General features: G+C 42.0%; 1 protein-coding gene across 3 annotated transcripts in view; it reads left to right on the top strand.

Moving 5' to 3' along the window:
- Positions 1-11,628, top strand: part of HTR7 (5-hydroxytryptamine (serotonin) receptor 7, adenylate cyclase-coupled) — a 95,817-nt gene extending 84,189 nt beyond the window's left edge. The window contains exons 2-4 of one of the 3 annotated variants that reach the window (XM_008578340.1): positions 1,430-2,185; positions 7,151-7,247; positions 9,924-9,935. In XM_008578340.1, the coding sequence (XP_008576562.1) occupies positions 1,430-2,185; positions 7,151-7,247; positions 9,924-9,935 (865 nt within the window). Of the gene's footprint in view, positions 1-1,429; positions 2,191-7,150; positions 7,248-9,923 lie in introns of all 3 variants that reach the window. The other 2 variants (XM_008578341.1, XM_008578342.1) reach the window with 2 other exon arrangements.
- The last annotated feature ends 2,216 nt before the right edge of the window (positions 11,629-13,844 follow it).

The following is a 13,844-nucleotide window of genomic DNA, read 5'->3' as shown; positions in this document are numbered from 1 at the left end:
AAGCATGATTTTAGACTTTCATGGGATTATTTAAGCATCAAGGGTATTTCTAGCAGAAATCATTTTTTAAGTCCCAATCTATCAACTGACCAACCTTCAGAAAATAACCTGTTAGTAAGTCAGGGACTCTGTACCTTTCCTTTCATGTGTAAAGAGTATATCTTTTATATGCATAAAGTAAAAAAAAAAGAATGCAGCAAAGTGACTAGCTTTTACCAGTCTTTGCTTCTCAAGTGCTCTTTTCACCCTCCCTAAAATAGATGCTAAGACTGTTAAATATAGAGAAAAAAACAAATTTGGAAAGCTGAAAAACATTAAGCATTTGGCAAAACATCTTACTGTATATGTTTTGTCTGTTTGTGGAGCCTCTTTTGCATTATAAATCTTTGATAATTGAGATGGAGAAATATTCCCTGTATAGAACTGAGCATAGAGAAAATGCAGGATTTGCCTAGTGTTTTTCAGAATTGTGTCCTTCCTTGTTGCCCTCAGAACTGGAGAGATGAAGCAGGCTGTTTTTATTTTATAGATTGTTCCTCTGACATTGCTCATGTGTGAGAGTTTTCTGGGGGTAAAGAAAATGATCACTTTCTACTTTCCATTTTAAAACCCTAGGATTTCTAAGCTATCTCACAAATCTCTGTCATCTTAAAGAAATGCTTCTGCTACAGTGCAAAGGGGAAGTAAAACTGAATTAAAAGCTGGACTGGACAGTACAGGGATCTGAACCCTTTATCCTGGTGTTATGACACCATGCTCTGACCAACCAAGCTTACTGACCAGCCCAATAATATGTTAATAATAGGGAAATGTTGTGGAGTTGGGGGTCGGTGGGTATATGGGAACTCTGCACTTTCTGTTCAGTTTTTCCATAAATCTAAAACTGCTGTGAAAATTTGTCTATTCATTGAAAAAAATAAAAAGAGAAGAAAAAAGCAAGATTCTGTACAGCATAAACAAACAAACTAACACCGCAAACTAGCCTGAATTAAGATAGCCGAGGAGATCAGTGTGTGCATAGTATCAGAGTATGATTGGCCTCGGTTAATTTGTGAGGATGTGTCACAACATCCCACACCAGGCTTGATATCCTTTGTTCCTGGCTGATTTTAGTGGCTGTGGTCATGGGGAGAGGGTGGGTGTTTACTCTGCAGCTCACTGGCTCCATGGATATGAGAAGCTACAAGGTATGAGAAAAGCATGGGCCAACTTGAGAGTCAGAGAGCTCTCAAGCTCCATCCTGGCAGTGCCTCTGCCTGTGTGACCTGGAATAAAATAGGGGACATCTGGAAGCCTTAGTGTACCTTTCTGCCAAGCAGGAAGAACCGTACCTGCCTAGGAGGGCTGCTGTGAGGCCTGGCGCTGTGGCCGGCTGGTTGCTCGGTGGTGAGCACGGTGTTCACCGGCTGTCTTTCCCTTTCTGTCCCAGGTACCTTGGGATCACGAGGCCCCTCACGTACCCGGTGAGACAGAACGGGAAGTGCATGGCCAAGATGATTCTCTCGGTGTGGCTGCTCTCCGCCTCCATCACCCTGCCCCCGCTCTTCGGATGGGCCCAGAACGTCAACGACGACAAGGTGTGCCTCATCAGCCAGGACTTCGGCTACACCATCTACTCCACCGCGGTGGCCTTCTACATCCCCATGTCGGTCATGCTCTTCATGTACTACCGCATCTACAAGGCCGCCCGCCGGAGCGCGGCCAAGCACAAGTTCCCCGGCCTCCCGCGCCTGCAGCTGGGCAGCGTGGTCGCCCTCAACGGCGTGGGGAAGCTCCAGAAGGAGGTGGAGGAGTGTGCCAACCTGTCCCGGCTCCTCAAACACGAAAGGAAGAACATCTCCATCTTCAAGAGGGAACAGAAAGCAGCCACCACCTTGGGCATCATCGTGGGGGCCTTCACCGTGTGCTGGCTGCCCTTCTTCCTCCTCTCCACAGCCAGGCCCTTCATCTGCGGCACCGCCTGCAGCTGCATCCCGCTGTGGGTGGAGAGGACATTTCTGTGGCTGGGCTATGCAAACTCTCTCATTAACCCTTTTATATATGCCTTCTTCAACCGGGACCTGAGGACCACCTATTGCAGCCTGCTGCAGTGCCAGTACCGGAATATCAACCGCAAGCTCTCGGCCGCAGGCATGCACGAGGCCCTGAAGCTTGCAGAGAGGCCCGGGAGACTCGAGTTTGTGCTGTAAGGTCACTTGTGGCTATTTCCCTTTCATCCCCCTGACCCTTGTATGCAGCTTCTGTTTACATCACAAAACTCTTGTATGCAGCTTTTGCTTACATCACAAAACTCTTCCTGAGTCAGAACCTAGCTTATTTTCTGTTTAACATATCAGATTTGAATTCAGAATAGTATAGACTCCACTTCTCCACCCAGTAAAATTTTACAAGCCAAAGATAGGTACTTAGTTGGGTTGGAAGATGAGACTGATTTGCTGATGAATTGCAATTAACGTGATTGATGACAAGTAAGGTGATATTTTCCATTCTTTCTCCATAAATGATATCTGACTTACGTCCTCATATCCTATTCTCGTAACATTATCATTTAATTGCTATTATTCTTCCATCCAGTGAAACTTTTTTTTGATGACCTCATCCTTCACTGATCAATTTGAGGAATGAAGTGAAAATGATCTTTCCAGTGTACAGTTACATGCACAGAGGCTAAAAGGAAGCAGTCCAGGAAAAAGGAGAGTGGCTGGTGTGGGGAGATGCCAGGACGGGGTAAGGTCTTAAAAGCCACGGGAACTTTCAGGAAGTGCTGTCCGCCATCTTGGTAGTAGGGAACTGATTAAGGGTTGCTGAGTTTGTCTAGGAAGCTTTCAGTGACTTTCCAGGAAGCAATTACAGTAGGGAGTTGGGATCTGAAAAAGGATTGCAAAGAACTGATGGTGATGAGGAAACGGATGTTTCACAAGTAATCCACATGTTAACAAAGATGGCATTGTAAAGAAGGATGAAGTCGGTAGAGTAGTTAGAATTGTCAGCAGATCAAGTGAAGATTTTGTTTTAAATTTGAGGTAGAGGAGATAATTTCATGTTTGAAAGCTGAAGGAAAAGAAACCTGGGTGAGAGAATGGAAGATGCTGATAAGAATGCAAAGCAGATTAGTTTTGGACATGAGAGAGAAAAAGGTGTTCCTCTTCACTGAACCTGGCAGGAAGGAACAGGCGAGAGAACCAGGGAGCACTGTCCAATCCCTTCATTTGACAGAAGAGGTAAGTGAGACTTGGAGAGTGAGATTATCCCATACTTAGCTAATGTCAAAACTAAGTCTAGATCCCAGATCATCTGAATCCTAGTGCTACACATTTTTTATATATTAGTCTGCTTTTCTCTTACAGCTCAAAGTTGTAAGACTATGGCTGTGCTAATTCTTGAGCTGGGTGTAGCTTCACAGATGTTCATTTTGACTTCTACTATAGACACTCTTTTGTGCATATGAAATTGTTCAAAGTATAGAAAGTAGCACTTTAAAAAAAAGAATATAATTTTAGGGTCTAGAGTATAAGCAACTCCAGAGATCTTTCTAGGCCTATAAGATTCTATTGAACTGACCACTAGTGTTTGCCTACCAGATTCTGAATTCCTTCCGGGAAGGAGCTATGTCTTAGTCTATTTTCTGTTTGCAGAATTTAGTGCAGTGCCTGACACATAATAGATGATAAATAAAAATAATAATTGCCAGCAATTTTTGGACACCTACACCAAGCTGTCTGAAAAGTAATTGCTTCTAGAATTCCTGGTTTTCAGAAGAATAACTTGAGGCTTGGGGACATAAAGCAAGTGACCTAAGATCACATAGCCACTAAGTGGTAGAAGTGGTATGAATTACCCCAGTGTATGTGCTTGTAACTGTTATGCAATACTGTTTGTCAAATGATTTCAGTCTGTAGGTAGTGAAGAGCTACTGAGTCTTTTTGAGCTGGGGATTATAGCCATCAGCTTTCTAAGAAGACAACTAGAATGACCTGTTACTCTAAGTAAGTTAAGTTTGTTAGATTTACTGTACTATGGGAGGATACCTCCTAGACAGAGTCTTAGTAGTTTCTCAGATGGAGGCTTGGGCTGGGTGATTTCAAAGTAGGGGACTAGTGAGGACTCATTAGAATTTATGACATAATAGTTTTGGAGTGGTGGATACCGCAAGATGGGGGCTTCGAAACAAGTATTAAAGAGCATACTATTAGTCTTGTTAAGTAAGCTATTTTAGTTGGTGTACAGTCTTATCTTCTGGAAGCAACTATTTCCTGGAACAAGTAGCTAGGTCATTTCACCTGGTCCCAGGATTGTTTAGCAAAGGAAAAGGAAAGTATGTGTTGGTTTTAGTTCCCAGAAGTAACATACTGAGGGATGTGTTCGAGGAAGGTTTCTCTTTAAATAGTGAGAAGGGCAGACAGGTGGCAGGGGTCCAGGTAAGTAGCCCACTGTATAAACTAGGAAAAAAACAGATGAAGTCCTGAACTAGAAAATGCACTATTTTCATGCATCTGAAAAGTCAAAGAATTTGAGAATAATTTTATTGATTATTTTAGTAAATAATCCACAGATAATTCAGATAAATCACAAAAGGATAATGTTAATAATGTAACACAAAAAGTTTTCCAGTTTAAAAGGATAGTAAGCCATATTTACGCAGGATTTTCTCTCAGGCACTATGCTGAATAATCTATGTGAATTATATCACTTAATCTTCTTATGATAGGTTGGTTTTCTCCATCTCCATTCTAAAGATAAAACTAAGGCTTGGAGAGGTCAGATAATTTTCTCACAGAGCTATAGAGTTATAGTGCTGGATTTGAGCCCAGAAAATCTATGTTCAAAAGTGCTTTTAAATTCAATGCCACTGTGCCTTTTATAAAAATGAATCAGCTAACATAAAGTCCAAGCCTTTATGTCTTTCTGTCTTTAGCTAGTATGAAGGCTTGGGTGTTATTTTCCTGTTAGTCTAAGACAGGAATCAGCAAACTTTTACTGTGAAGGGCCAAATAGTAAATATTTTAAGCTTTGCCAGCCATATGGTTCCTATTGAAACTATTTGTCTCTGCCTTTGTCATCATCATAAGTAAACAGATGGATATGGCCGTGTACCAATAAAACTTTATTTACAAAATGATGCAGCCAGATAGATTTGGCACACAGGCCATAGTCTGCTGTCCCCTGGTCTAAGAGAATTACTATCCCTTCATTACATCTCTCTCTATTTGAATTTTTTGTCATGGAATATTCAGATCATTTAGGGTAATGGGCCTAAAAATACACATCTACTTTAGGAAATTTCCAGTGATAGATTCTATGGAGTTAAACAGCTATTTTTCTAACTCTAAATGAGGCAGTTTTCTATTCAGTACCAATGCTGAAAGATTCATTTTTTGATTTCTTTTTGCATAACTGCCATGCATTGAGGAGAATACAGAAAATATGACAACTTTCCTCTCCTTGGGCATATACTTCTGTTGGCCAGACATATATAAACACACACATATGGTGCTATGGTCTGAATGTTTATGTCCCCCCAAATTCATGTGTTGAAACCTGATCCCCATTGCAATAGTGTTAAAAGGTGGGGCCTTTAGGAAATTGTTAGATGAGATTAGTGTCTTTATAAAAGAGGCCCAAGGGAGCTTGTTCGTTTCCTCTGCCGTGTGAAGACAGCTAGAGGGCACCATCTACGAAGCGGAGTGAGCCCTCCCCAGACAAGAACCCACAGGCTCCTTGATCTTGGACTTCCCAGCCTCTAGAACTGTAAGAAATAAATTTCTGTTGCTCATAAGCTATCTGGTTTATAGTATTTTATTATAGTAACCTTAACAAACTAAGAAGACATATGCGCACTCACGCTTTTTGTGATAAGGAAAGGTGGAGACAGGGAAAGCTATAGGACTCAAAGGAGAGGTAAATAACTCTGAGTCTACACTAACCCCAATCAGCAGAATTGCTGAAGGATATGGGCTCAAGTATGTCTATGAAAGTGGTCAAAGTATAGCTAAAGGAGAGCAGAAATAGTATTTCAGGTGAAGGAAGCTTTTATGTAGAGGCACCAATGTGGGAGCTTATGCAAACGACAGTCTGGCTGAAGCTAAGCATTGGGGTGGGGGAAGAGTTGGAGATCAGAGTAGAAGGCAGATGAGACAAAATTAGGAAGGGTCTTTTATGCTGGTTCCAAGAATTTGGACTTTTAGTGTAGACAAGTGGTTCTTAATCAGAGGAAATTCCCCCCCCCCCCGCTCCCCTTTGGGGACATTTGGCAATGTATGGAGACATTTTTGGTTGTCACAGCTGGTGGGGTGGGGGAACTACTGGCACCTACTGGGTAGAGGCCAGGGTTGCTGCTAAAGATCCTATGATACACAGTCAGCACCTCTCCCCATGCCCCCCAAAGAATTACACATCCCATAATGCTAAAGTGGGGAACCCCAATGTAGACAGTAGTAAGCCATTAATGAATCTCTTCAAGTAGAATGGAGTTATCAAAGTGGTGAAGACTCATTTGGTGGCATTGTGTGGGGTGAATCAGAACCTAGAGGCTGGCTGTAAAGAGTCTCTTCACTGGCTTGTTTTTTCCAGAAACATTTGAAGGTTTGCTGTATACGTCATGATGCCAGGCATGGTAGGGGTACAAAGATGAATAAGTGACAGTCCTCGCCTCTGGAAGCTCATAATCCAGTGGGCTGGGGTGGCTGTAGAGGTGTGTGACCAGTAAAAGACTTGTAACCAGAATAATAACCACATTGTCCACAGTCCGCACAGTTGCATTCAAATTGGCTAACCCCAAACAACTCCTAACTCTCCTGGGTATGAATGACATAACCAGTCTCTGTAGTCTCTGGAAGAATGATAAAAGGTATGCAATCCATAGCGCCCAGCAAACCTTCTTAGAGTCCTTTGCTCCCTCTACCTCTCACTCGAGCTCACACACATCCTGTGGCCAACCCTAAAGACTCTGAGCTCCCAGCTCTAATTTCTGCAGTCCTTTTCTTCCCATCTGGCTGCTTGGGTTCTAGTCTCTTTTATTTTTGCTCTTCACTCTGCCTTCTTGGCTCTATTTTTTACATAATAATTTTTCCCTTACCTGTGTAAACGATCTACTAGACTATGTGTTGCTACTTCTGGTTATTTACCCATTTCTTCCCATTTTCTTGATCAGCATGAGCAGAGCCTCAGGAGTCCAGCAGGCACTCGAGAATTTTCCTTGGGGTAACGGAGTGAATACAGGGAAAAAAGCTGTGAATACTTTTGCACTGGTAATTTTAATTCATACTATCCGTTTTAAATTTTTTCACCTTTTCACAAGTATTCAAATGCTGGTAATTCAAAAACAAATGCGACAGTGTGATACAAGCAGGGCTTCTTTTTTTCTTTTTAATTTGATGACATATGCTTTAAATTGCCATAAATTGCTTGTAAGTGTATCATGTTTTGATGACTTTTGTTCTTTGACACAATTTATGAACAATATTGAAGAACAGTTTTTAGAATACCTTCATATAAAAGAATGTCATGAAATTGCTTTGAAGTAGCTCTTCCTTTTCCTCTCTTTTTTTATTGGCAATTGTATTGTCTTTCTCTTCAAAGAGCCGCTTATAATCCCTGTTAATTGCAGTGGTTCTTAGCGGTGACTCATAACAGAGTAACCTTGGATTTCTGCCATGAATTCTGTCAATATGCTGCTCCAGGGTTTGTGCTGAAGCTTTGGAATTCAGGGTAATTCTACCATTTCTTTATGGAAACCAGTGATTTAAAAAAAAAAAGAAAGAAAGAAATGGGTCCCAGAGGACGTTGGGAAGAACCTCCAGGGCTCCTGAAACCCCAGGTATCTGTGATAGGATGCTTCCTGAACACAGAAACAAACAAGAAGTTTGCTATTTCATGGATTTTTTTTCAATGGCGTTTTTTCCTAGCTGGAATTCAGCACTTTATTTTCATTAAATCATCAACTAGTAATAATAGCAGTTTATTTGCTTCATGCTTTGCAACTGCCTACATTTAAACTCTGCAACATCTCTTTAAAGTAGGAAAGGCAGTTGATTGCCTTCTTTTGCTTTTCCTAGTATATATTTTTTCTAGTATATATATATATTTGCTTCCTTGGTAGACAATAAATACACATAGCACACCATAAAAATCAAGCAGTACAGAGAGGTACGCAGGAAGAATAGCTTTGGGAACATTCTTAGGAAGAAAATGTCTGTGGTAGAAACTGGGAAGGAGGTGATATTTGAGGTGGGTCTTGAAGAAAGAGTAGGATTTTGACAAGAAGGAATAGTGGGGGGGAGGGGGGGTGGGGGCTGCTCAAAGCAGAGGGGACAGCATGGACAGAGGCACACAGATGGGGGTGGAGGTAGGCAAGGAGCCTGGGGCATGTCTTCAGCAGTACTGGCAAGGTGGGTAGATTGGGGTCAGCACGGAGGGCCGGGTAGGCAGGAGTGGAGGGAAGGAGATGGAGGCTTCTGAGCAGTAGTGAGATGAGGGCTGCAGCATTAGGGATGGGTGGAGGGCTTCACAATGGGAAAAGGGAGATGGGTTAGGGAAGTCATGTACATGCGAGGTCTCCTATCAGGAGGGCCCCCATTAGGAGGGTGTCCCGAGAGTAGCAAAGAGGTAAGAGGTGTCTGAGATGTTTGGGAGTTGGAATCCCCAAACCATCACATGTGGGTGGCGAGGAAAGGGAGGCTTTGGGAGATGGCGCTGCGGCTGAGACCCAGAGGGATTCAGCACAGTTCAGGGAGGGTGGGAGCAAAGCCGAGCTGCGTGGGAAGTGGTCACTCCTCTGTGCTGAGAGGAGGTGGAAGCCTGGGGCTAGCAATGTGTCTGTGAAGTGCACTTGGGGTCACAGCCTATTTCCAGTCCCCACTCCCAGATACCCAGGAGCCTGGATCTGGCCCAAGTCCCTCACTCATCCTCAGGCGCTGTTGTGTGAGTCTGAGGGGCAGAGCTAGAGACCGTGCCTTATGGATAAGTGAAGCTTGTCACCAGGGAGATCCATCTGCTGAGTCACCCATCGGAAGGACTGGACTGGGAGGGGGACGTCAGATGGGGAGGAGCAGGACCAAAGGTGTAATAGCCAAATTGGCAGGGGATGGGTTGGGGTGAGGTGGGGTGGCGGGTGGGGGGGACAGCTGAGGTGAGTAGCTCAGTCCCAGACCCTGGGACCTTACAGAACGAGCTCTTAAGCACATGATGTAGTGTGGTAAGTCGAGGCCTGTGAAGGTACAGAGTTGTGGGAGTATGGCTTTTCACCAGGAGAAAGGGACTTTTTCTCAGCCATTGGCTGACACTTCTCCATGGCTCAGGCCTCTTCTGTGAATCTGGGAGAAGGGACTGAAGGAAGGGGGGTTTCCTCTTCCACATGGCTTACTATGATGAATCTTCCTAGGTTTGAAGGGTAGAACACATCTCATTAGTAGTCATTATTCTTTTCAAGTAGGGCAAGTGCTGTAGTATTTTGCAAGGATTTTTGAGAGCAAAGCCATTTGGGGCTACAGCTGTATTATAAAAGCTTACTATGATGAATCTTCCTAGGTTTGAAGGGTAGAACACATCTCATTAGTAGTCATTATGCTTTTCAAGTAGGGCAAGTGCTGTAGTATTTTGCAAGGATTTTTGAGAGCAAAGCCATTTGGGGCTACAGCTGTATTATAAAGTTGAATTTCTAAATGGGTTATTTGGGGCTGATTTGCAAATACATTAAGGCCTTGGTAACTCATAGACGTTATGAAATCTATGAAAAGAGCCACAGCACTTTTTCCTTCCCTTTAGAGATGTTTATCACCCCTTAGAAGCCACAAAAGATTCAAATTACTGACTGCTATAAAAATTAAATCCACCCACCACAAAATGAAACCTCGCATTTATGCTTCTACTAAATCATTTTCTTGTTTCTCTCTGTTTCTCTCTCTCTCCCTCTCTCTCTTTCATAGACAAAACTCTGACTACTGTAGAAAAAAAGGTCATGATTCATGATCGAAAACGGAATAATGGAGATGAAATAAGGCAAAACAGAGGTGGAAACAGAACGAAATCTTTTGCCGAGACTGCAGAATGGAATGCGGCTTCTGTCCTTTCTTGGGATGGCTAAAACGTGGCAAACAGGGTGATCTGTTATACAAAGTATATGATGAGGGGGATGGTGACCTCTTCTTTTTTGGGTCAGTCCGTGGATCAGTGCTATTGTGTGTTCTCACGTTAAGACAGCCAGATCATCTCAGCAGTAAGCACACTAACAGAACTGAGTTCCAGGGAAGGAAGCAGTTTCTGGTGCTTTGCATATGTCCAGATCCATGCAAGTGGGAGAAAGTTCCAATGCACTCTGCCCATGCTTCTGAGTGTAGCCACTGTGGTGAATATTCAGGAATCATCCATGTGACAGAATGTATTTTGTTGTATGACAGAAGAGCTTTCCCAAGCAAGCTGCGGTCAGCATAGTGTTGAATATGTTGCATGTCCATGTTAGAAAACAGAATCCAGTCATCAGCTTTATAAGTGATTTCCCAGAGCAGTGTTTGTTCAAGCTTCTGTGAAATAGTTTGGCTTTTCTTCAGGGTCCCTGTCACTTCCCCACCAATGTACTTTCTTTGTTAACTCTCTTGTTATGGTGTAACTCAGGAACAGATCTCAGGATGGGGAAAAGCATAGAAGCTGCATAAAGCTTTTTCTCACGCTCACACTTCTGAGGGGTCTTGGGAGGTGAGGGGGATTCCTTCTGTGAGGATTTTTACCACATGAAGAGCGAGTGCTACCTAACTGCACTGTACATTAACACGATTATTGGCATGTTTTTCACTCATTTTACACAAGGGTACAATGGGCCCGTAACTCTGTGTTATGTGGAAGAAGTGTGGCAATAATGGGGTTTCTAAGAAAGTTATGATGCTTCCAAAGAATGAGCACAGACATGTTTATTCTCCTTGAGCAGCATTGCATTAAACTGCATTGTGAGTTGGAGGTCACCTGGACCACGTGACAAATGTTCCAGAACAACATTCTGTTCCTTCTAGAGAATTTGCTTTTGTGTTCTCTGTATCTTAAATCAAATGTGCGCCTGAGCAGTTCTGTCCCCTGACCCACCCCTCCCCTCTCCCTCCAAAAAAGTGTTAGGCATTAAGAGCAGATGGGAAACAGAAAACGTCCCTTTACAGATAATATTTTTTTTTAAATGGCACATATAAGTGTGAGCTAAGGAGACAGAAAGATGGTAGATCAGAAAAGAAGACCTATGCCTGTAAGAGGGATAAAATGAATGGAAACCTTCATTACATGAAAGAGAATTTAAAGAGAATATTATTTTCCTCCAGTTAAGGAAGCTGTCCCCTCACAGGATAAAGTGGAGTTCCAATGTGGATTATGGACTTCTTTCAACTTTCATTGACATTGTTTCTTACCAGCTGCAGGGAAGGGCTGCCTTTCCTGAAAGGAGAGGTGGGCACTGTCCTTTCAGACAAAGCTTGTACAAATTCCTGAACCACAGATTTGCTAAAGTGACCGTATATACTTATATTCGTAATTTAAATGTTTAATTATGGTCAGATACATGTTGTTAAATTTGAAAATGTTTTATTACATTCCATCAAATAAAGTTTATTTATAGCTGTAATAAAGCAACTTAAGTAATGATTTTTAATTAAAGGTCTGATGTCATACGTGTTCATGTTACTATATGCAGAATGGCAGAAGGGCAAATTTTAGATGTTTGCTAAAATCCTAACGGGTACCTGAGATGGTCCTGTAATTAATCACTTTTCACCAAGAAGATTTATCCATTTAGTAACTTTTTAGTCTTTAAACAATGACTGTTTTTTGTTTCTTGATTTGGTTAACTGGCATCTGTTGGGCTCCTGCTACACCAGCATTGTAAGCATCTATGGAACAAGGATGGGAACTGCACAGTCCTTACGTTTAAGGAGTTTGCCATCAGGTAGATAGCAGACATATCCCAGCTCATCACAATATAGTAAGTGCGGTAGCAGGTGGCAGGGAAAGACCTTTCCTTCTTAGAATAAGACAGCACGTTATGGTTAGATGCATTGATTCAGGTTTCCAAATTTGTTTAATTTTTTTATTTGGACCTTAGTTATTCAAATTGGCTCTTTATCCTGCCTGACTTGAACTCCTGCATAGTTATTGAACTCTCTGCTTCATTCTGGTTACAGAGGCTGGACTTCATGTGCACACCGTGCTGTACGTGTATGGCAGTCAAGTGGAAAGAAAAGGTAGAAATTTAAAGAGAATGAGAAACTTAATCAAACAATTAATACTATTTCACATATGACATAACTTGTCTGTGCCAAAAGTACAGCTTTTGTTTTAACTAAGAATTGGGAAAATCACTGAAATGAGCATTTTATATATATTTTATAACTTCAAGCAAGAATGACTATTATGACTAATCTTTCTTCCCACTCCAGGGTATCAGCTCTCATCTTCTGGCAAGGCTGAGTATTGGGAAACGATGCTTGGGAAGTAAAATACTTGTAAGACATAACTGAACCACTATTGACTTAATGTTTAATTTTATTCTGTAAACATTAAACAGGGGCACTCATAGAGTTCCTAGGTTTTTTGGAAACTGTTTTATAACTCTTAAAGCATTTACCATGGTGTCATGTGCTTAAGATGTTTGTATATGTATTTGATGATCATATGTCCATGTGTTTTTATTAGATTCATTGATTGCAGGCATGAGATAGACAATATGAATAGAAAATGCAGACAATTTTACAAATAGTTTATGCTAATGTAATAATTGTCTGAATTACCATCTGCAGATGGTGGGAATTTTTCTTTCAGCATTTTGATCATCAACAGAGTCCTTAAATTAACAGATATAAATGTTTACAAATCTTGAATTCTTTTTAAACAGTCCATGCCTTTTTCCATCTCAGGGTCTTCATACACACTTTCCCACTCGGTCTGGAATAGTATGCCTGCTCAGCCCTCATGACCCAATCATCTCTTAAAAACCCTATCTTTCAGTATTGCCCCATTGGGGATTAGGTTTCAGCATGAGTTTTGGAGGGGACAGACATTCAAATGATAGCAGTAGACATGTAATAAATGTCTTAATGGGGAAGCGAGGAGGGAAAGAGGGACCAGAGTTAACTCAGCATCCTTTCTAACTTTTATATGAGGAGACTTGTGATCAAGTGGTCTGTCCGATGAGTGGGGGAGAAGGATCTGGAACTGAGTTCGTTTGTACACCTTAGGGCAAGCCCTTCACTCTGTGATGCTGCTGCTTTTGCATGAGTTGCTCATATCAAGAGAGCAACCTTTTCTTACTTTCCTGCACTAGTGAAGCACAGCTGTGTATGTTCTATGGCCCATATGTTTTTTTTTTTCTTGACCAGTAAGGGAATCACAACCCTCGCACGGTGCGGTCCGCACCTCGCTCAGCCAGTGAGCACACTGGCCATCCCTATATAGGATCCGAACCTGCGGCCTTGGTGCTACCAGCGCCGCACTCTCCTGAGTGAGCCACGGGGCCGGCCCTATGGCCCATATGTTGAAGCTTGTTTATCTATAGCTAGACAGATGGTTCTTAACAGCCTTTAGGAAACTTTCAGAGGGTCAGTGCATTTTGAAAACATTCAGAGTAATGCATCCTGTGATGTTGTTACTTTAAGCTTACAGTGAGGAATACCTTGTTAGATACTATGTGTGAAACATGCAGACTTTGAGTACCAACTCAGGATATCTAGTTCCCAGAGATAGAGATTTATTTAATTAGATTGCTCATTCAACTTGTTTCATCTACACCTTTCTCTGGAGAAGGAAAGTAATTTCTTAACTTAAGCTACTTTGCTTTTTTAGTTTTTGCTGGGATAAATAATTTTTTTTTTCAATTG

The sequence above is a fragment of the Galeopterus variegatus genome, unplaced genomic scaffold (assembly GCF_000696425.1).
Source record: "Galeopterus variegatus unplaced genomic scaffold, G_variegatus-3.0.2 Scaffold1666, whole genome shotgun sequence".
Classification (NCBI taxonomy): domain Eukaryota; kingdom Metazoa; phylum Chordata; class Mammalia; order Dermoptera; family Cynocephalidae; genus Galeopterus; species Galeopterus variegatus.
This window is presented reverse-complemented; position numbering and strand designations above follow the sequence as displayed.